The 24,698-nt window shown below is 37.4% G+C and overlaps 1 protein-coding gene across 2 annotated transcripts; it reads left to right on the top strand.

The window, feature by feature from the left end:
* The first annotated feature begins 227 nt into the window (after positions 1-227).
* LOC145242318 (uncharacterized) lies at positions 228-16,908 on the top strand. Of its 2 annotated transcripts, XM_080105326.1 has the most exons (3): positions 228-743; positions 5,814-5,882; positions 9,148-11,492. In XM_080105326.1, the coding sequence occupies exon 3, from the start codon at positions 10,659-10,661 to the stop codon at positions 11,457-11,459; it is 801 nt and encodes a 266-aa protein (XP_079961452.1). In that variant the 5' UTR covers positions 228-743; positions 5,814-5,882; positions 9,148-10,658; the 3' UTR covers positions 11,460-11,492. The 2 variants fall into 2 exon arrangements, with proteins under 2 accessions (XP_079961452.1, XP_079961453.1); XM_080105327.1 differs by lacking the exon at positions 5,814-5,882 and having other exon boundaries at positions 9,148-16,908.
* Positions 16,909-24,698: the final 7,790 nt, after the last annotated feature.

Genomic DNA, 24,698 nt, shown 5'->3' with positions numbered 1-24,698 from the left:
TGAGTGCAGAAACCAACTGACACAAATTATGAAGACTAACCAGGCATATGGAAACTGCAACAGAAGCAAAACAAGTTGATGCAGGCAACACAAACATGAACCGAAGAAAACTTTAACAGCAATAAACCTCACCAACTGTACCCCACCTCGAACATAAAAAAAACGGATTCACCCTCGGCTTTGAAGAGCCAGAGAGAATGGAAAGACCAAGGAGGGGGAGCACTTCCACTTGAAGAGTGTGGAGAGTACTGAGACACTCGAGAAGCTTACTGCCAACAAAATCCCAATGAAGACTAATGGCCGTTGCCATGGAGAAATAATTATGTACGACTATTGTGATGATGCCAAGGTTTTCGAAAGAGGTTGAGTGCACAGGTTATCTGGGGAAAGTCTTGTTGTCACCTAGACTATAGTGAATACTACCGGTTATTTTCAGTGAGCAGTTTCTGGTGATGATCTGTATGAGAACTCCTAGTGAGTACAAATAATAATCAATGTCTAATTATAAAAGTCACGTGGTATTCAAAAGAAAAGCACAAAAAATGACGATGTTATTTTATGAAGATAAAGATTATCTCCCTTGTTGAGTTTCTCCTGAATTATTGCCTCTTATATTTTTATTTATCAAAAGAACTATGTCACTCTTGGTGGCGATATTTAACTTTAAAAGCATTTCTTTAATAAATATCTGATTATTTTGTTAATTTCCGTACAAACAAATAAGACAAAAGAAATGCATAAAGGTAAGTTTATTCGCTATCGAAATTGTTTTTATTGTTCGCTCATTTTTCGTCTGAATTTTTTTTTTTGGGGGGGGGGTCCTTGTTGTTTTTACCTGTTTTTTTTTTCTTCTTTTAATTCCTTCGTTGTAAATGTTTAAATTCGTTGCAGTTTTTTATTCCAAGACTTACATTAAGATTAATTAATAAAAACTGAATTATTACACACACACACACACACACACACACACAGAGGTTCTCAGGTTAGGTTATCTGGGAGAAATTTGTTGTTATGTACAAACATTACGCTCTTATTTTTAAATGTTCTTGATAATCGAGAATCTCTGCTGTGGGTCCTCTCCCATTAACCTCATGACAAAATCTATTTCAAATTCCGAGTTGTTGTTTATCTCGTAAGATGAACAATAACTCGGAATTTGAAATAGACTTTTTGTTAATCCTTCAAACACTACCATGTTTGAATATATGGTTAAGTAGCAGTTTTAGTCATTCAGAACTGCTTTAAAGGTTCACCGTTCACTTATTTTTCGACCAAATGTCAAACAATTATTATAGTTTATTGATCACCTTCTCAGTAGGTGTATCAGAATTTTTGCCACCCCTAAGACGAAACTGAGAATAAAATATTAAAAAAATTCGTAATTTCTCTTTTTAAAGTGGGTTGTTTATTTTCTTTACGGATTATACTTCCAAAATAAACTATTAAAGTTGTTTTAAAAGTAATAGAAATATTTTTTTTTATTTTTTAAAAAACAGTGTGCCACACCGGTTCTCGCCAGTTAAGCAGAAGCGATGAGTTTGGCTAATGGCTAGTATCACATGGGTGACTATTTGGGAATAGTACGTTACCGCGCTGGGATGTAGAAATTTCCAGGTTTGTATCTGGGGGCGCGTTTAATCCGCCGAGAAAGATGGACCCTCAGTCTTCGTTAAGACATGCAGGCTTCTCAGCTATATTGTGAAAAAAACAAACATTTTTTTTCAATTTTAGTTCAGTAAAACAAAAGTTATGATGAATTTACTGGTATTCAAAATCGTAAAAATATGTAAGGAGTTGAGCGACGCTTTTTTTTGACTGATTTCCATAGTAACCACGTCGCTTCAGCAACTACTGTTGCTACTAATTCACTGCTGTCGCTAAAAGAGAAGTAACAAGTGAAACAAAGAGAATGAAAGCATGAAAGAGAGATCATTGGGGGGGTATTGAAAGCAGACGAGTGCCGTACATTATTATTACATATGGGGGAAAAATAAGACTGAAATTAAACAAAGAACAAGTGAATTTATTGGAAACCTGGAAAATCATGGATTACAATAGAAAAGTACGAGCATGAAAAGTAATATGGTTAAGCTTAAACGTGGAAAAGTAAAGGACTAGTTGTTAAAACTGGAAAAGAAAAGGACAAGATATTCTAATAAAAAATATAATAAATTTATAACTTAAAATATTGCAGCATTAAGAATTTTTTTTTAAAATTCAATTTATAACGTTATATAATCAATTCTTAATGCTGCAATATTTTAAGTTATAAATTTATTGTATTTTTTACTAGAATATCTTGTTCCTTTCTTTTCCAGTTTTAACTACTAGTTCTTTACTTTTCCATTTTTAAGCTTAACGATATTACTTTTCATGCTCGCATCTTTCTATTGTAATTATATATATATATATATATATATATATATACATATATATATATATATATATATATATATATATATATATATATATTTATATATATTCAGACAATTCTGATTGAACATGACAGAGTTATTCTTTTTTCCGATTTTTCTGGAAATCTTTTCTATTTGCTGAAAAAAAAATAAGTACACTAAGCTTCAAAGGAAAATAAAAAATAAAAATGATAACAACAACAACAACAACAACAACCGCTCCGGATGCTGATGATAATCAGATGCACCAATAAAAAGCATGATCGAACAAGAACATTTGGGCTCTATTCTATACAACATGTCAGCTAATATAAAAAAGACCGCTTGGCAAATTGAAAAAAGATTTCCAGAAAAATCAGAAAAAGAATAACTCTGTCATGTTCAATCAGACTTGCTGCCAAAATATACAAATATATATTTATATATATTCATTTTGCCCCTGAAAACGTAAGATAAATTTAATTTGGACCCTAGCACATTATGCCCTTATAATCTGCTCAAAATCAAAATTGGATGATGGAATTTAAAATGATTACTGATACCCTCTCCAAAAATGGGTACTCTCTGGATGTGATTAAGTCAGTTATGCAAAGCAAAATAGCAGAGTCCTCTGTAACTAAAATTCAAACGTGTTTACTGTAACTAAAATTCAAAAGTGTTTACCTTAGTGAGAAATTTGCAAAGCAAATCAGCTCAATAGTATATAATTGTTATTTTGTTTCAAATGTACGTGTTGTGTTCTCTACGAAAACGTTAATGCCACCCTCTCGAAAGATGTTCTACCCCCCCCCATCATAATAATGTAATTTACAATTTTGAATGTAAGTTGTAGTGCCAACTATGTGGGTTGAACAACATTGGGATTGGACGGAAGAATCCAACAACAGGTACCTACCAAAATCAGAAATGGGACATACCAAACAATGGATGTAATTGCCAATACATAATGGTCTTCAATTACTGACCACCTTATAAAAAACCCGTCTTGTGCAGCGAACTTTAGCACAAATTCTTTTTCAATCCTGAGTCGTGCTCACTCATTATTTCATTTAAAGATCTTGGAGACTGTTCACGTTCGGTTGAGAAGGCTTTCCCCTCTGTAAACAGAAGGAATGCTGCTTATGTTTGAGGATCTTTGAGTAATATAACGTTGCTGTATTTTGATCGCTTTCCCCATTTTCTTATTTTTTTTCAATATATAACGTGATGCAATGTGATTTTATTTGTACATATTTTCGATTGCCATTCGTATTTTTTTCTTCTCCAAAACAAATCCCTTGATACAGTTTTGATAAAGCGAGAGCGAAACCGGTCAACTGACTTCCCCATTTTTTTCCTTCTCTTCACTTCACCCCATTAACTTTATTTTAAACGTTTTTTATCACGAATTCTTCTCTTCGTTTCTTATCACGAAGTCTTCTCTTCATGATTGCATTATATAAATTTTGTACCCCTTGAAGAATCATGATACATATATATATATATAATGGTCTGGATTTAGAACCCTAGAACAACCAAAAGTAAATAAACATACCACATTTTTAAAGAGGAGTGGAGTAATTTCACACCAATCTCTCCGAATACTGCAGGTATAAGATCAGCTCTATCTGGGTGATATTTCTCTCTCTCTCTCTCTCTCTCTCTCTCTCTCTCACACACACACACACATACATATATATATATATATATATATATATATATATATATATATGGTACACTTGCATAATTTAATCTGGATTCTCAGGAATTCCTGTTAAGCATGGATCAGGCGAGACTGGCAATCATCAGTTTAAGCCGAGCGTTGTAACAGATGCAGACTACTTTAAAAACAAACAAACAAACAAACAAACAAAAAATACAAATGCAAATAATAAAAAATAACAAAAACTTTCAAGGACTGAAAATATTTTTTTCGGCAAAATATTTATCAACAAAAAGTTTGTTTTTTTCCTTCAAGAAAAGATGAAAGTTTTATTTTTTTTTAACCGTAAATTGTTAGGTGTAAGTACGATTTTTTTTTTTTTTTTTTTTTTGTACGAGTCTTTTTGTTCAGTCAAGTTTTTTTGGTGGAGGGGGTTTTCACAGAAATATCTATCTATCTATCTATCTATCTATCTATCTATCTATATATATATATATATATATATATATATATATATATATATACACAGGAAATACATAAAAATATGTTTATGAAAAGCGTAAATTGTTAGATTACAGGTACAGGAAAAAATTTAGTTTTTTTTTTTTTAACTTAATATTTTTTCAACAATTTGAATATCCCTTATGGTCCACAGTTATATTTAACATACATCGAGCTTCATAAATAAAAGAACTGGTGTAACTAAAGGGTGAATTATATTTGAATAAGCATATTTTTCACCAAAAACATATATTTATGTATATGCTCGCCGAACAGAAGTTTTTTTTTGTTTTTTTTGCAAACGATTTATCATGTATTTTTCTTGATTGTTAAACAAAAAAATTTTTTCCAGTTTTTTGGAGTGTGCTGAGAGAAAGTAAAGCTGCAAATAGAATACATAGACCAATATTTTTTCGTTTTTTTTTTTTAGAGGGATTGATGGAGGTCTGTTTCTACCTAAACTAAGGGTTAGCATTACAAAATGCAATAATAAAAATAGATGGTTGATTTTTATTATTATTTGGAAACACTTAGGTCTGGTTTTCTAAATAATATTTGTTTCCGTAAGTTATCTTCTGCATGTCTCAGTAAAATTCGGAAATTTTTGGTTTTTCTTGTTAAAATTCAGAAATCTCTGTTAAATTCTTAGATGCCGGTTCTGCATATGTAGAAAACAAATAATTAAAGATTGGTACCTGCGCATTACATTTTTTTAATTTTTTTTTTTACATTTTTTTTATTTTTGAAGAACTCCTTTGAAGGGGAGGGAATTCAAAAACACCCCAATCCAAAAATGTCAAAGTTTCACATGATTTTTAGTTAAAAACAAAACAAATACACTAAAGTAATAAAATAACAGAAAATACAACAATAAAAATTGTGCATTGATTCTTTTGCGCATTGTTATCATAGTTGTTGCTTCCCTACGCTTCAGCCAACTCATCCTCTGGCCTTCTTCAGATGATTAACATGGTGAGACACAACTATGGAAGGCAGTAATTACTGAATATACAGTTACAATAAATTAACAAAGCAAACTATAAAAAAAAATTTTATTACTTTTATTCATCCCAAACAAAGCACAGTGCAACTTGGATGTAAAAGTAGAAAGCTTTCCAGTGTCTAGCGACATCTGTAGTGAAGGGACGGAGCGTTGCTGCTTGTCAGGTTATTTGGGTGTATTTACATTGAGAGAGCACAAGTGGCACGAGTTTGTTAAAGCATATTCCATTAAAGTATTTTCTTATTTGTTACAGAAATGGGGATGCAATATCACAGTGATGGGACAGGGATTGGAGCTTGATTGATAGTGCAGGATCTATAAGGTTTGAGACTCTTTCTTAAACGTTTTAGAGGAAGAAACTAGCAGTAGATGCACTAGTCTAGAAGTGGTTACAATATTCCATGCATGGGTTGTAATATATTGAGCAGGGTTACTTCCCTTACACCACCACTCCTAATCTGACTAATTATAACCCTTTACAACAACTTGGCCTTTTGGTCAGGATCAAAGTGTGTGAAAGAAGATACTAACTGGGAGAAACTTGATTTTGTTTAGTTCTGGAGTGACAAGGATGACCAACGACCCTCACTATCCCCCCTTTTGAGTTGGCCATGTGCCTAAGTTTTTTGTTCATTGTTGATTTTTACTGTATTTTTAACATGAATAAAAGATTTAAGTGTAGTATCTGTTCCGGCAGATACTACAAGCAAAGACCATATGTGGGGCTAACCCCACATATCAAACCTTGGTCAATGTAGGGGCAACCCTTCATACCAATTGTCACTATCCAGCTCCCATTTCCCACCCATCGGGAGCTGGTCCCCTTTTCTCTCCCCCTCCCTCTCTCTCCACATTAAAAAAACGGCCTTGTGCCTAATTTGCTCAGTGGGGAAGCAAATAAATACTTCAAAGTGTAGTATCTGTTCTTCAGATGCTGCACTTCCATTTCTTGTTCTCTTTTGGTGGAGGAGAAATCCTTCACGACTGAGACAATTGTTTATTTTTGTACCTTTTCTCCACGTTAAAAAACGACCCTGGTGTCTAACTCTGCCCCGTGAGGAGGCATAGTAAATAGGTACAACCAAAGGGTGTAGCCAGTTTTTTTTTTTTTTTTTGGTATTTTATTACTGTATATAAACGGGCTAAGCACGGCCATTTTGGAGGCAATCTTAACGCTCTATGATATAACCAGAAGAATTTGGCTTCATGTGTTTTTATTCATGCTGTGTGTTCTAGAAAGAACACATTATGGTTAAATTGTGGCTTGATAGAGATACAGGATACTCTCAGGTATGAGTAATTTTCTAGCATGGTAGAGAGAGCCCATCTTTGTAGCAATGTCTTCAATGTATTTGTTCTGATTCATGTTGCCTCTGTTTATATTTTTGCATTGAATACTGCCATCTTTTAATAATAATCAAGTTTATTACTTCTTAAACACAAGTTTATTATTTATAAAATAATATACTGCACAACATTTTTGTGTTTTTTAATGTTGGCATAATAAAATTGGAATTAAAGATATTTTAGTGAGAATATACAAAAAAATTATGGTATGAAATTTATAAACAATCATACAATTTTAAGTATAGTAAAATAATTTTTATACATAAAATATATTTTCTGGAAAGCAATATATTGTAGAGGTCTACACAACAAACACAAGCACAGGGATGTCATATTGCAGTGATGGGACAGGAGGTAGAGCTTGGTTGATAGTGTTGGACCTTTTAAGTTGTATACTCTTTATTGAACCCTGTCTAAAGGAGAGAAACTAGTGATAGATGCACCAGCCCAGAATCTATTATAATTTTTTTAAAAGTTGATTTATTTTTAATTGTGGTTGTGTCCATCTATAACTTTTGATTAAGTTTTTCTAGATAGGCTTTTATCTTAAACTTATAAAACAATTGATGATATCGTCATGTGATGATGACAACTTTTACGTCATCAATTATGTCTTCCCTAATCTATAATTCAACAAATTTCGGTTTTTATATTTTATATAAATATAAGTAATGTAAAATGATATTTTCCTTTTTTTAAATTATTGAAGAAATTCAAAAGAAACCATTTAAATGACATGATTTTTAGGGAGTAAAAAAATGAAAGTTGAATCAAAGAGATGAAGAGTGATATTTTTAATTTTTTTTAATTTTTGCAAAAATTAAAAAAAAAAACGTTAAAATATTGTGACATTGAGAGGAGTAAAAAATTAAAATGATAAATAGTAAATATGGTTAGAAATTGATTAAAAAAATATTCTTTGGGTTAAGTTGGCATATTATGCAACGTAAATGTATTTTTGCTTATATAATATTGTATGTATTCACGAAGATTTTAATAAAATTTATTTTTTTTAAATAAATTTTATTAAAATCTTGATATAATATTATATGTATACACCAATATTTTAATAAAATTTATTTTTCAAAAATAAATTTTATTAAAATCTTTATATATTATTATATGTATACACCAATATTTTAATAAAATTTATTTTTCAAAAAATATTTTATTAAAATCTTGATATAATATTGTATGTATTCACCAAGATTTTAATAAAATTTATGTTTCAAAAATTTTTTTATTAAAATCTTGATATAATATTGTATGTATACACCAATATTTTAATAAAATTTATTTTTCCAAAAATTTTTTTATTAAAATCTTGATATAATATTGTATGTATTCACCAATATTTTAATAAAATTTATTTTTCAAACAAAATTTTATTAAAATCTTGATATAATATTGTATGTATTCACCAATATTTTAATAAAATTTATTTTTCAAAAATAAATTTTATTAAAATCTTGATATAATATTATATGTATTCACCAATATTTTAATAAAATTTATTTTTCAAAAATAAATTTTATTAAAATCTTGATATAATATTGTATGTATTCACCAATATTTTAATAAAATTTATTTTTCAAACAAAATTTTATTAAAATCTTGATATAATATTGTATGTATTCACCAATATTTTAATAAAATTTATTTTTCAAACAAAATTTTATTAAAATCTTGATATAATATTGTATGTATTCACCAATATTTTAATAAAATTTATTTTTCAAAAATAAATTTTATTAAAATCTTGATATAATATTATATGTATTCACCAAGATTTTAATAAGATTTATTTTGAATAAAGACGATTTGGAGTCTGTTTTAATGGTATTAACTCTGACTAGATGTTGCATTGAGAAAAAGGTAATATATGATAAAGTTAATAAGTAAAAGGTAATATATTATAAAGTTAATGTGTAGATCTCCTTAATCAAGTGTTACGAATAAAAATATTTTAAAATTATATTATTAGAGAATAAAGTTTAAAATCTTTTTTCAGTTTAATGCATCAATATTGGTATTAGTTATAAAGTTAATCTTTTATCTTACTCTGTAGTGGCATCAATTTGTAATGAAAAATATTCATGCACTTCATGAAATAAAGAGTTTATCATTAGAATGTTTTATAGACTGAAGCATTTTTCTAAGTAATATTTTGTTTTACGACATATCTGCTTTATTTTTTTATTGAATGCATGACTTAAAAAGTCCTTCTTCTTCATTCACAGGGAACAGTAACATGCAGAGAAATAATCGGCTACTATGAACAGATGGAATAAAACGATTTTTCTTATAAATTGCATGAATAAACAGTTCAACTAGTTGGGGAAGAATTTCTTCTGCTTGTAAAACATAACTTTTTATTTCCATTCTGCTTTTATGAGTTATCCTAATTTCTAATAAGACCTAATCAGCTGCAGAAGCACTGATACAAACGTATTCTAATAAAAATGTGTGGCCCATCTCATGAGGAAATCTGATTTCATGATGAAATGAACTCTTATGTGACTTATCATCAGTACAATGTAATCTAAAGACATAGAAAGCCACCAGGTATGTAACGTTGTGTAGACGGCTATACATGAGCAAAATGACGTCATGATAAGGAAAAAGAAAACTATAAGCAGGAGAGAACACGTTTGAGAATACGATCACATGAGAGAAGACGATCAGGCGAGAGACGTTATAGCCATAATGAGAAGTAGTGTGATGGGAGAATGAGGAAATAAATGTTGTTGCAAGAAAAAAGTAAGTTTGGGGTATGTTTTGTCTTGTCTCCTTTGTGACGTAGACTGCATACAAAATGTGTGTTGTGTGTGGAGACGTGTACAAAAGCACAGGTAGACAAACCTAATTCTAATAAATATTTTAATTCCATTTAAACCAAGTTTCATGTACAAATGCATGACTGTTATCAGTTCTTCTCCAAAATTTGTGATTTCTCCTCATTTTTATCCTATGTGAGCAGAAATAAACATTGGCACACATGTAAAAAAAAAAGAGAGCAGTTGAATGCCCACCAGACGCTATCCTTGAGTGTCTAAGGTCTCTCTGTACAGAGGTGTGCCAGAACAACCTGGCATGAGGATACTTTTCCCTAGAAATAAATCCTGACCAAATATTCTAAATCACATCGTATTCGCTGCCCAAGTAAGATCTCCTCATTATGGCTAACCCACATTAGCTTTTACAAGGAATGGTGCACCTTCTTCAAGTGATGTTACCTCAAGTAATAGCAGAAAGCTGGATACTCCACTAGACTAGATAAATTCTTGTCCTGAAATCCAGTAAAACCAAGAGACCAAAATGAAAGATATACTAAAACATATGAAAATGGTTAATTGGGGAGAGGAAAATTATGTTCTCAACTTCTTTACTAACTCAGTGTTTGAGAGATAAAGAACTTAAATAGAACATTCGAATATCTATGTATCTCATAAAGAGTTTAAGTGTTAGCCCCAGGTAGTGGGCCCCTTGATTTCTGAGAACTTTGACTGAAAAAAAAAATAAAGCTAAAAGATAAACTTTATTCTACTGAACTGTTACATGGCTCGTCATTTACAATAATACTCCCGATTAAAGACAAGAAATAATCACACTGGATTAAAGCCTTATCTCGCAAACCTTGCACCTCAGCATTTTCAAGGTATGCTCATTAGTAAAAACACAGGAAAATAAAATTCACTAAAGTAAAAGGTTTTTCTATTCAGTTGGCTTTTATTGCAAATGATATTAAACTATGTTGAAGATGTCAATGCGAAACAACACCGGGGAGAAACCATTTACTTGTGAAGTGTGTGGCTCATCATTTACAAGAAAAGATCACTTAAAATCGCACGTCCGTATTCACACCGGGGAAGGTAATTACGCTTGCGAAGTTTGTCACTCAACATTTACGAGAGAAGACAACTTAAAGTCGCATGTCCGAATCCATACAGGAGAGGGAAATTACTCTTGTGAAATCTGCGACTCTACATTCACGACAAGATATGGCGTCAAGAAACACATGGTTACTCACACCGGAGAGAAGCCATATGCCTGTGAAATTTGTGACTCATCGTTTTCCCAGAATTCCACGCTAAAAAAACACATGCAAATACACACGGGGGAGAAACCATTTTCGTGTGACCTTTGCGGGTCATCGTTTCGCGATAAAAGCGTTTTGATAGCACACATGCGACGACACACGGGTGAGAAACCCTTCTCATGTGACTTATGTGGATCATTGTTCACGACGAAAACGGGCGTGAACAATCACATGATGAGTCACACGGGGGCAAAACCGTACGCTTGCGAAGTGTGTGGATATGCGTTCTCCCAGAATGGTCACCTGAAACGACATATGCAAACGCACACGCAAGAGAAACCCTATTCTTGTGTTGTGTGTTGCTCGCCATTTAAAAGTAAATCCGATCTCAAGATACACATGCGAATACACACTGCGGATAAACCCTATTCATGTGATGTTTGTGGATCATCATTTTCACAGAAAGGTCAACTCAACAGACACAGGAAAACACATGTGGGACAAGCGCGTTAATGAGAAATCTGTGTAATAGTGTGTACTTCACTATTTAGTGCATATCTTGTTCAAAGAATGCCCATGCAATAGAGAAAGGACATTTTATGTTTTTTTCTACTTATTATTGCACTTTCACCCCAAACAAGCTATAATGCCACTTTGATTAAAGGGGCTACTATCTGGGACATAAATTACAGGGATACTACGTAGGGGGTTGAGCAGCAAAATGTCTGTTTGCATTACACTTGAACTTCTGCATATCAGTACAGTTAGGGAAGCAGGAACCCAGAAGGGAATTCCAAAGTTTAGCAGTCCTAGGGAAGAAACTATTAGAGTATAAGACTTTCTGGCATCTATGGATCTCTAATGTGTAGGAGTGGGATTTTGCTGCATGTCGAATTTGTTGGGGCTTTTTCTTTTTGGCGAGGGGGTGCAGGGGTTTGTAGTTCAAAGCTGTGAATTATTATTTGTTGAATGAATTGTTTAAGCTTTGAATATGTAGTGAATACCTTGTCTGTGAAAGCCTCCTTCAATCAAGTCGATCTTTATCTGATGATCTTCATCCATCTCCAGATAGAGTTGGAGCACATCTCCCTCCAAATATAATGGTAGAAAGTTTGCCATCTTATATTTGCTGTAGGTTCGGAACAAGTTGCACCTTTTTGAGCTTTATTTAGAAGGGCCTTGTTGTATCACTGCTGAGCTGATGGCATGTTCAGCAATTCCAAAATTAAAGTGAAAGAATGGATAAATAAAAATAAAAGGCCAAAATAGCTTGAGTGAAACTATCATTTAGAAATAATAAGTATTCGTCTAATCTCCTTGCACACTCCTGACTTCAACTGTAACCTTCACCGACCATTCTTAGCTGTTCTAAAAAAAAACTGCTCTATGCTTTCCGATTCATTCTTTTTTACAGTCGTCATTAATATCATATACAAATTAATATCATATTATTAAGCTGTCTATAGACGAAAATTTTTCTTTTCTCTTTCCTTTCTTGATTCACCCACCCGACAGGATAAACAGAGGCGCAGTTGCTTGTGTCAGTCACATTTTTTTATTACTTTCGCTGCTGAGCATTGAGAAAAGTGTTTTAAAAAGTTCACATGCAAATGCAAAGTGCAGTTATGTGGAATAAGTCAGAGAGAGTGGCAACCTTAGTTGAAGTGAGTGTCCCTAATGATGGAGATCTGAACAGAGCTGAAAGGGAGAAACAGACCAAATATCAAGGTCTCATGTATGATATGAAGAGAAATTGGAATCTTAGGGAGATATCCATCATACCAGTTATTATAATTGCTACAGGACTTATGAAGAAAAACTTGAAGTCCTACCTAACTAATATTCCTAGCGAACCAAGTGCAAAAGAGATCCAGACAATTGCACTTAAGGGAACAGCGGGGATACTAAAAAGAGCTCTCAGTTTGTTTTAATAAAAAGCAGGTGAATGTTGGCAGTTGGTTCAGCTGCCCTATACCTAACATTACAATCTTCAAAGGAAGAAAATTAAAAAAAAAAAAATTTCTTATGAAATGTGTGGCTCACGATTCCCATGAAAATCTTCGAGCAGTCACCAACATACACACACTGAGGAGCTCTGGAAGAACAAGCTGTAACGAAAGTCAGATAGCAGCTATAAAGGGAACAATGTCTCTTTTTAAAGAGCCCTTGAATATGGATTCAAATCGCAAAGAATAATTTCTTAAAGCTAACTGAAGTAAAATAAACCACAAAAACAAGAAAATCCATATTCATATAAAATGTGTGGATACTCGTTTTTCCAGAATGATCATTGGAAGAGACATTTGTGCAAGTTTGTGAAGTGTGTGGTTCAACTTTTCAAAGTAAATATCATGTCAAGATGCACAGACCATGAACCTTATTCATGTGATATGGGTGGATTATCATTTTCACAGAAAGCTAAACTGAATTGACACATGAAAACACGCACTAGAAGCCACCTAATGGCTGGATGCAACATCTTTCTAGCCGATGGTCATTACATTGCCTACTACAACAAAGTATGCAGATACTTACACTGGATGATCTACAAAGAGATGCAATTAGACAGATCATCGGACATCTGGGAACGTGAACCACCACCGATAGCATCAAACGGAAAAGTGACTGTGTTCTACAACAAAGACATACAGGCGGGCAGATACATAAAAGACAAGACCATCAAACAGAAGAGAACTTGAATGCCTACTAGACACTGTCCTCGAGTGTCTAAGGTCTCTCTGTACAGGGGTTTGTCAGAATAGTCTGGCATGAGGATACTTTTTCCATAGAAGTAAACCATGACCAAATATTCAAAATCACATAGTATTCGCAGCCCAAATAAGATCTCCTCACTACGACTACCCATCAGCTTTTCTGAGGAATGTGGCACCTTCTCCAAGTGATATTACCTCAAGTAATAGCACGAAGCTGGATACTCCACCAGACTAGATAAATTCTTGTCCTGGAATCTAGTAAGACCAAGAAACCAAAATGAAAGATATACTAAAACATATAAAAATGGTTAATTGGGAGAGGAAAATTATGTTCTCAACTTCTTTACTAACTCAGTGTTTGAGAGATAAAGAACTTAAATGGAACATTCGAATATCTATGTATCTAATATAGACTTCAAGTGTTAGCCCCAGGTTGTGGGCCCCTTGATTTCTGAGAACTTCGACTGAAGTAAAATAAAACAAAAATGTAAACGGAGCTGTAAGTCTGATATAGTGATATGGGGCCAGAGGGGAAAAACTTGCACCCCTAATAAAAACAAGTGTCTGCAATTATGCTGGCCTTAACAGAGCTGAAACAGAAACATTAACGAACTACCAAGGCCTTATGTATGATATGAAAAGAGACTAGAATCTTAAGAAGAACTCCATCATGCCAGTACTTATAGGAGCAACCAGACTCATGAAAAAAATTTTTAAAAACTACCCAACAAATATACCCAGTGTATCAAGTGCAAGAGAAATTCAAACAGTTGTACTCAAAGGAATGGTTAGAATCTTAAAAAGATCTCTAGGTTAAAGTGACTGAAATAATGGGTGAATGTCTGACATCTGAAAAAAATGTCCCATCACCAGCAAAAACAAAATAAAATAAAAAAAAGAAAATCATATGCTTGTGAAATGTGTGTATTCTTGTTCTTGCACAACGGTCATCTCAAAAGACATTAAAAAACGCACATGGAAAAGAATTTAAATGTTTACTAGGAACTATATTCGAGTACAAGGCACGATGATTCTTTTCCCTGAACAAATCTGAATAAATATTCAAAATTACATAGTATTTGTGGCACAAATAAAATCTTTTCATTATGGTTAACCCACTCTGGTTTTTATGAGGAATTGTGCATCTTCTCCAAGTAATGTCACCTGAAGCCACAGCATGAAGCGGGTTACTCCACCAGACTAGATGAATTCTTGTTCTGGGATCCAATAAAACCAAGAGACGACAACAAGAATATACTATAATATATTTAAATGGTCAATTGCGTAAAGAAAAATTATATTTTAAACTTCTTTTTTAACTTATTGTTTGAGATGTAAAAGAGACATTTAATGGAATATTCGAATATCTATGTACCTCATAGAGATTAAGTGTTAGCTCCAGGAAGGGAGCCCTGGATTTCTGAGACCTTCGACTGAAGTAAAATGAAACAAAAAAGAGAAATACTATTCTTGTGTGGTGTAGCATTCAGCATTTAAAAGTAAATTTGATCTCAAAATACACATGTGAATCCCCACTAAACATCCAATGTAGCAGCAAATCCTGGGAACATCAACATGAAAGGACAGTTGAAAATGACTTATATACCTTACATTATGACCACATAATCCCTACAGCCACCTACCTTGAAAATGCTGCTGTGAAACCTGACATAGTTGTATGGAATAAGTCAGAGAGAGTTGCAACCTTGGTTAAAGTGAGTGTCCCTAATGATGGCAGTCCGAACAGAGCTGAAATGGAGGAAACAGACCAAATATCAAGGTCTCATGTATGATATGAAAAGAAACTGGAATCTTAGGGAGATATCAATCATACCAGTTATTATAGGTGCCACAGGACTTATGAAGAAAAACCTGAAGTCCTACCTAACTAATATTTCTGGTGAACTAAGTGTAAAAATATCAAGACAATTGCACTTAAGGGAACAATGAGGATACTAAAAAGTTTCAATAAAAAGCAGGTGAATGTTGGCATCTGGTTCGGCTGCCCCATACCCAGCGTTACAATTTTCAAAGGAAGAAAATTAAAAAAAACACAGAAATAGCAAGAAATAGCCGGCAGAAATATACGAAGACCTTCCAAAAAAGAAACCTTGATTAATAGGGGCAAGATCAACATGCAAAGTATTTTCTGGAAGAATTCTCCCAGGAATACAAAGAAGGTTTCTTGGATTGGCTCAAGAGAGGAATCCTTCGCCACGACCAAGAGAGGGTTACAATGGCTGCTCAAGACCAGGGATTGACGACCAATGCCTTCAAGATGTCAGGTCTAAGTAATGACAACAGATGCAGGTTCTACCACACTGAAGTGGAAAATGTGAGCCACCTGGTATCAATTTGCGATGTTCTTTTGGGGGATGGCTACTACACAATGAGACATGATGGTATGTGTAAGTATCTCCCCTGGACCATCCGTAAAAAACTAAACATCCAATGTAGCAGCAAATCCTGGAAACATCAACCTGAAAGAACTGTTGGAAATGAGTCATACACCATACAATATGAATGTGTAATGCTTACAGCCACCTACCTTGAAAATGCTGCTGTCAAATCTGAGATAGTAATCTATATATGTATAAAAGGCAAAATGTGTGTGACCATTTCATGTATGTCTTCAAAAGGCTTTTCTCGCACACGGTCCCGGGTTCGTTACTATCGCCTACAACTGTTTATATGGGTCCTAAATAATAATATGTACGATTTGGGAAAAATGCGTCGCATCTAGATTTATTTACGTCGACTTTTACAAAATTATTGCCATTTTGGCTTCTCGCATGTTGATGAGGCTTTTTCGTATAAAAAGCAAAACTAATTCAAAGTTAACAACGAACAACGTTCTCGGCATTACGCTGGGAAATGTCCAGAAGCAATCAGCTTTGATCAATGTTGTACATCAGACAATTGTTATTCAATCTGGACAATTGGGAGCTGGTTCTCCTCCCCCCAACAGATGTTGGGGGGAAAAAAACAAAAACAGACAATTGCGTGACTTCTATTTGACCTTCTTAATTAGGTCAAATGGAAGCAGCAGAGTTAACTTTTATTGTGCACGCCTGTTTTTATAGTTAATTAAATAAATTCAAACCTGAGTATGTTTTATGTATGTCGCAGTGGCCTAATGGGTAACGTCGCCCGTTTTTTTTTTTCATACATTAATTTCCAACTCAAGGGTACGGGTTCGATTCTCATACTTACCTACCAAAACATTTTTTTTATTTAACCCCCCCCCCAGGAGTTTTGATTTACCTCAAGACACCTGGGCATCGCCGGGTACCCCCCGCTAGTATGGAATAAGATAAAGAGAGTAACAACCTTGGTTGAAGTGAGTATTCCTAATGATGAAGGTCTGAACAGTTAAAAGGGAGAAACAGACCAAATATCAAGATGTCATGCATGATATGAAGAGAAACTGGAATCTTAGGGAGATATGAATCACACCAGTAATTATAGGTGTCACAGAGCTTAATACGAAGACCTTTAAAACCTTCTAACTAGTATACCTGGTGAACCAAGTGCAAGAAAGATCCAGACAATTGCACTTAAGGGGACATCAAGGACCCTGAAAAGAGCTCTCAGCTGGAGTCACTAAAAAAACAGGTGGATATTGGCAGCTGGTTTGATTGCCCCATACCCAATTTATAACCCAAAATTAAGGTAATAAAAAAGAGAAAAATGGATAAACCCTTTTCATGTGATGCTTATGGATGATCATTTTCACAGAAAAGTCAACTAAATAGACACTGTTTTGTGTATGCTTCTTCATTTAAAAGTAAATCTGATCTAAAGATACACATGTGAAATTCTGACATAGTAATAGTCGGACAAGAAGGAGAAAAAAGCAACCTTAGTAGAAGTTAGAATCCCCCAAGTCATGCTGGCTAAACAAAGATGAGAGACAGGAGATAACGAATAACGATGTCTTATGTACGACATACGAAAGAAAACTGGAATCATAGGAAGATCCATGCGAAACAACACTAGGGAGAAACCATTTACTTGTGAAGTGTGTGGCTCATCATTTACAAGAAAAGATCACTTAAAGTCGCACATCTGTATTCAGATCGCCATAACGGAGTTTGCAAATACCTTCACTGGAAGATATGTAAGAAACTCAACATTTAGTGTAGTAAAAACTCCTGGGAACATATACCCGAACGAACAGTTGGGAATGACAACTACACTATTCACTATGACTACATAATCCCTACTGCTACATATCTTGAAAACGCAGCTGTTAAACCAGATATAGTGATTTGGGACAGAGCAAACAAAAAAGCGACCGTAATAGAGGTCAGTGTACCCAATGATACAGGGCTTAACAGAGTTGAGAGGGAAAAGATAACAAAGTATCAAGGACTTATGTATGATATGAAACGAAATTGGAAATTAAAAGATGTTTCAATTATACCAGTCATCATAGGAGCAACTGGGCTTATGAAAAAGAACTTTAAAAAGTACATAGCAAGCATACCCGGTGAACCAAGTGCAAGTGAAATACAAACGATTGCACTGAAAGGGACGGCTAGAATCCTGAAAAGATCTCTTGGTTGGACTCACTAAAATAGGAGTAAATGTCAGACATCTGGTTGGATGTCCCATTCCCTAGAAGAAAAAGTTTAAGAAAAATGAAAAAAACGGGAAGTTTAAGTGTTAGCCCCAAAGGGAAGCATTGTCTCTTATGGATTTGGCATAATCAATTGGCCACAAAACTGCATCAATAACCTTGACGTAAAAACTTGGAAAGTGCTAGCCCTACATAAAGTCATTTACAAACATCAGTGCATGGACAGGCTGTACTTACCACGGAGAAAAGGTGGTTTAGGCCTCACAGAAATTAACCATGCATATCGAGCTTCAATGGTAAGCGTATGCCAATATATCAAATGTTTTTCTGACCCAAAAATAAAAATAGTGAATGAACATCACACCAAATGTCTGCCTCAGCAGACTTAAACTACAAAGCTCGGTGAAAATTTCAGTGGTAACACACTGGAGAATACAATAGAAGAATATGACAACCCAGCAATCCTAATTGCCCAAAAGAAGAGAGAGGAGGATACAAAAAGGGAACTGAAGACAAGACTAGAAGGATGGCAACAACATAAGAGAGCAGGCAGGTTCATGGAAGAACTGAACCAGAACTACATTGACAAGGAGGCTTCACTACAGTGACTTAAAAGTGACAAATTTCCATTTGATAAAGAACGATTAATGATAGCTGCACAAGACCAAGGCTTACTCACAAATGGATTTAAGAAAATGGCTGATCTACAAAAAACCGACCAATGCAGATTCTGTCCCTCGGCTGTTGAAAGCCCAAGCCACCTAATGTCTGGATGCAAGATCCTTCTAGCCGATGGTCATTACACTGCCTGCCACAACAAAGTATGTAGATACTTACATTGGAAGATCTGTGGAGAGATGCAACTAGATAGGTCGTTGAACATCTGGGAACATGAACCACCACCGATAACATCAAACGGAAAAGTGACAGTGTTCTACGACAAAGACAGACAGGCAGGCAGATACATAAAAGACAAGGCCATCAAGCCAGATATAGTAATATGGAACAAGCCCGAAAGAACTGCACACAATATCGACGTCACAGTTCCAAATGACTTTGACCTTAATAGAGCAGAATGGGAAAAGATAACAAAATATCAGGACCTAAAAAATGATCTAAAACAACATGGTCTCTGAAAGAAATAAACATCATACCGGTTGTGACAGAAGCAACTGGCCTAATAAAAAAGAACGTTCAGAAATACTTAGAAGCAATCCCTGGAAAAAAAATCAGTAAGGAAATACAGATAGCAGCTATAAAGGGAACATCACCTATTCTTAAAAGAGCCCTCGAATATGAATTTAAATTGTAATAGAATCAAGTGTTAGCCCCAGGAAGGAGCTCCTTGATCTCTCCAAACAAATGTAAAATAAAAAAAAAGGGAAGGTAACTACGCTTGTGAAGTTTGTCACTCAACATTTACGAGAGAAGACAACTTAAAGTCGCATAGGAAGATCTCTATCATATCAGTAATTATACGAACGACCAAACTCATGAAAAAGAATTTCAAAAGCTATCTTACAAATATACCCGATAAACTAAGTGCAAGAAAGCTTTAAAAAATTGCACTTTAAGGGATGGTTAGAATTCTAAAAATATCTCACAGAATATATCAGGTAGCGGGTGAATGTCTGGCATCTAGTATGATGCTCCAATCCTTAGTGAGAACAAAATGACAAAAAAGTTAAAAAATAAATAAATAAAACCTAACTCTTTTCAGTGAAAATTGTGTTGTTTATAAAGCATCTTATATAAATGACACACTGTGTAGAAACTTATTTCATGCAAATCCAGTTCATCAGTTTTTCAGAATTCTCATCTTAAAAGAGGAATGCATTCAAGAAAAACCTCATTTCACTCCTCGTTCAAAGCAAAGTTATGTTTAAAGGAACACAAGAAGAAAAGCTGAATAAAAATCTAACTGCGTAAGTAACTACTTATTTGCATGGCCTTCAGGTCAAGATCAAAAATATCAGGGCGCTTGGCCTTCGGGGCAAGATCAAAGTGTAGTATCTGTTCTGATACCTACATCGTGCGAGGCAGTGCTGTTCTGACGACACATTCTCGTGCCCGGAACACCTGACAAGCTTTTTGGGTCGCGTTCTGTCCGCACCCCCACTTTGTCTGTCTTTCTCTGCTCTCCCCCCTCCCCCACGGGGGGGGATCCGAGCTGATAATTTACGACCTTCCCGCGAGGGAGGGTCGGAGACACCTTCTCTCTTCCCTCCACTAACTTCCCACTCCCTCTCTCAGTACTATCTCCCCTCTTGCCGCCTTTTGGCGCCACCTCTTTTTGGCGCCAAAGTCGGCTCCCCACTTTGGACGCTGATTCCACGTCACTTTTTTCAGTGAATTTTTTAAAAGAGTGACCCAAAACGGACACCCCCAGCCCGGGGGCCACCAATATGGATACCCTCAGCCAGGGGCCCACCAATATGGATACCCCCAGCCAGGGAGCTACTGCTCCCCAAGAGGACGAATCCCCAACAGGAGAAAAAACAACTGCTGATGGGGCGTACCGCCCAGGTATGACACCATTGGACGCTCCCCAGGAGGGGGAAAATTTAACAACAGCTCCCCCCGAGGGCGACTCCCCCCAAAGGGGAGCAAAACCAAAATCGGTCGTAGCATCTCACTCCAACCACAAAAAGGAGGAGGTGCCGGACCAAAAGGACAATAAAGGGGACAGCGCTCCCCAGGAGGGCTGCTCTCCCAAAAGGGGAGCAGATCAAGAAAATGAGGGGGCATACCGCCTGGACCTCACAAACGAGGAAGGGGCAGATGGCCTCAAAGTAAACAAAAAGGATCATGCTCCCCAAGAGGCCGACTCCCCAAAACGGGAAGCTGCTCCCGAAAAAGACACTAAAAAGGGAGCCGCCGCCCAAAAATGTGACACTCCCACAAAAGGACTGACCAAGACATCTGGGGAGGCAGGAAGCGTCGCCAATAAACAGGCAGGGGCGACCTCCATAAAAGACCAAAAACGATCTAACCCCACTAAAGACCCCATACCAACACCAACAAGAGGGTCTGCGTGGGGGAAGACCGTAGAAAAACAACTGTCCCCTCAAGAGTATAGAGACCTGTACCTGACAAAGTACAGACAATACATAGAGGGGGCAGATATAAAACCCATACCAGGGGCCTGGGAGGCGATTGAGGGCAGAGTCCTGTCCTTTGCCATTTCCGATATACCGGAAAACCGCCTCCTAGGAATGAAGAAGGAGACATGGCGGGGCTTCTCCACAAACTTAACATCCCAGTACTATACCTGTACCAGAGGAGCTTCGCTGTGTGGGACATCCTCCTACCCACCAAGGATGATGCGGAAAGACTCTCCCTCCAAGAAATAAAGCATGGGAGAGTCAAACTAACACCTGAATACCAGGGCAAGAGAAGGACTCGGGTGCAGGTATTTAATGTGCCAACCCAAATACCTGCGGAAGTATTAGGATGCCTTTTCAGCCAGTACGGTGAGGTAGAACAGGTGACCCCAGTACGGTCAAAAACTGGGACTCACCTGGGCTGCTACACAATAGCAATGAGGCTGAAGAGGGAAGGTTTTCAAGCAATACCACCGCTGCTGACATACAAAGACGCCAGCATAACGGTAGTGGTGGAGGGCCGTCGTCCACACTGTTGGTTCTGCCAAAAGCAGGGCCACATGGCTAGGAGTTGCCCCCAAAGGGTAACCCCTAATCCAACAACCCAAAAGGCGGCCACAACCCCTGAGACAACGCCTGCACCAAAACAGGCGGCAACAACCCCTGCAACTGCAACACCAACCCCAGCTCCAAGGAAAACCCAAACCACCCAGGAGGCCAAGGGGGAAGAATGGAGCACGGTAGTGAGACAAAAGCGGAAACACATAATCCCTTCTGCCACCGTCCCACCACCAGCCCAAAAATCGAGGCAGGAGTCTCTGCAAATGCAGCAACACCAACAGCCACCGCAGCCAATGCCGCGGAAACAACTGCAGCAACAACTACTGCAGCAGCAAAATCAGCAAGTGCAGCAGAAGCAGCAGCAGCAATGACACCAGCGAGAGCAGCAACAACAAAAACAGCTGCAGCAGCAAATAGAGGAGCAGACACAACCAACGGTCCCCACACCAATCAAGACGGGGATCAAGCGGAGAAAAGATTGCTCCTCTGAGGATGAATCCGCAAGTGAGAGGGAGAGGAACTCAACCTCACCTCTCCCCGGTTCATTCGAAAGAATGAAAAAGAAAAACAAAAGAAGAAAAGAGGAAGAAAAGGTGGCCCCCACTCCCTGTGAACATACAACACCCCTAACAACAAAATCCACTTCCACCCCCAAACCACACACTGCACCAACACCAGACACCGCACCAACACCAGACACCGCACCAACACGAGACACCACACCGACACCGCACCAACACCAACACCAACACCAGACACCGCACCAACACCAAACACCGCACCAATACCAGACACCACACCAACACCAACACCAGGCACCACACAAACACCCGTCCTCACACCAAGGCAAACTGAGCCACTACCCCAAAAAGAAAATGAAAAGAATGAACCGAGGGAGAGGAGAGACTCCTCTGCCTCTTGCAGACCAAAGGTCCTTGCCCCTGAGGAACTATGTAATGTAGACCCTCTATCTGTGGCCACAGACATTTCCCATCGGCAGAGGAAAAACTTAAAACCTCTGCTCGATTACAAACAGATAGAGGGGAAAGATGTAAATATCCCCTCAAATTTCCCGGACGCCCCACTCCTAATAACTTTTGTCAGAACTCCAGAGGCCTGCAAGACCAACTTGTGGACAAGGCTGCAGGCCGCTGAAGGGGCGTTTCCGGGAATTGAACTGGTGAAAAAAAATGACCCTTCTCTTGATGAACTGTCAAAACAATGCAAGGGAAGGGTCCCCGTGTTGGTCCATCCGTCACTCTATAGGGCCCTTAAATTGACTTACCCTTTGGATGTCGGCGGCATTGTGAGAGAAGGTCAGGACATGAAAAACCTGACCACCTTGAGCATTGCACACAACGTCGGTGTCCTTTCCCCGGCTGACTTCGGAGCTGAGTGTAACACACCTTAAGGTAGGTACCATGGCTTTGAATTTGGCTAGTCTGAATGCGAGGGGCTTGAGATCATCGGGCCGGGCGGCTCGCCTCCGGCACGACCTCTTGTCCCTGGGAGTGGATGTTGCTGCGATTCAGGAGACGCATTTCGTTTCTCTGTGGACTGTCAGGTGCTGGCCCGAGACTTTGAGGTTTTCTCAGCATATGGCAGCCCGCGGGGGAAGGGAGTTTCCGTGCTGGTTAAACGTACCCTGTCGGCGACGGTCGACGTTGTCCATAGAGATGCGGTGGGTAGGCTGGTTGTGGCCGATGTTGCCGTAAAAGATTCTGTGTTTCGGGTGATTGCGGTTCATGCGCCCAGCACCGCTCGTGAGAGGGTCTCATTCTTCAGTCAGCTTGACGCGTTTGTAGATTGTCGGAAGCGGGTAGTGCTAATGGGGGATTGGAATTCCATCTTAGACCCCGACATAGATAAGGTAGGAGGCGGAGCTAGAGGATCGGAGAGGTGCGAGTCCAGCCTGGCTGATCTGATGGCTAGATGCGGTCTGGTCGACAGGTTTCGGTTCGAGCATCCAGGGCGGGAGATGTGGACGTGGACCAATAGTGTTTCCTCCTATCCAAATACCTATTTGGACAGGATGTTAGTTAGGAGAGGCGAAGTAGACTTCTTATCTTGTCCCACGTTCACTTGGCTAGGCCAGACGGACCATAAATTAGTTATGGCCCGGCTGAAGCTAGGAAATAGGCCTAAGTTAGCGGGGTACTGGAAGTTAAACACCTCCCTTCTGGAGATACAAGACTTCCAAGATCAGTTAAGAGAATTGATTAAAAAGGCACTAGTGGGGGCAGTTACCGGGAGTAAGTGGTGGTTAGGTCTCAAAGCCAAGATCAGAAGCTTCTCCGTCAAGTATGCCCAGCGCCTCGCACTAGATAAGGCCAAGACGAAGAAGAAGCTAGAGCAGAAACTAGCCCAGGCTACGGGGGAGGGTGATAGGGTTAGTCAGGAACTAGCTAAGCAGGACCTTCTACGTGAGACTAGCGAGCGTTACGAAGGCCAAGTAGTTAGAGCTAGGCTTAGAAAGATAGGCAACGAAGCAGGCAATTCTGATGCAGACGTGCGCCGTGAGGTTTCTAGGCGTGGCTCGGACAAATACATTGCAAAAATCAAGCATCCGAATGGACGCACCCTGGAATCGACTCGGGAGATCTGCGAGGGGTTTCGAGAACATTTCGAGGAGCGTTTTACGCAGCAGCCCGATCTTCCGGTCCTTGAGTTTAGCGACTATTTGGCCGACTCTCCCCGCCTCGAGGCGGCTAGAGCGGCTGGTTGCGAGGGCTGGGTGACGGAGCAGGAGGCCTTTACTGCGCTGAAGCAGGTCAGCTGTGACAGATCGCCA

Source organism: Euprymna scolopes, chromosome 21, assembly GCF_053919585.1.
Source record: "Euprymna scolopes isolate OS-2025 chromosome 21, ASM5391958v1, whole genome shotgun sequence".
Lineage (NCBI taxonomy): Eukaryota > Metazoa > Mollusca > Cephalopoda > Sepiida > Sepiolidae > Euprymna > Euprymna scolopes.
This window is presented reverse-complemented; position numbering and strand designations above follow the sequence as displayed.

Coding starts and splice junctions, on each gene's coding strand:
- LOC145242318 (XM_080105327.1), top strand. CDS start 10,659: ATGTTGAAGATGTCAATGCGAAACAACACCGGGGAGAAACCATTTACT.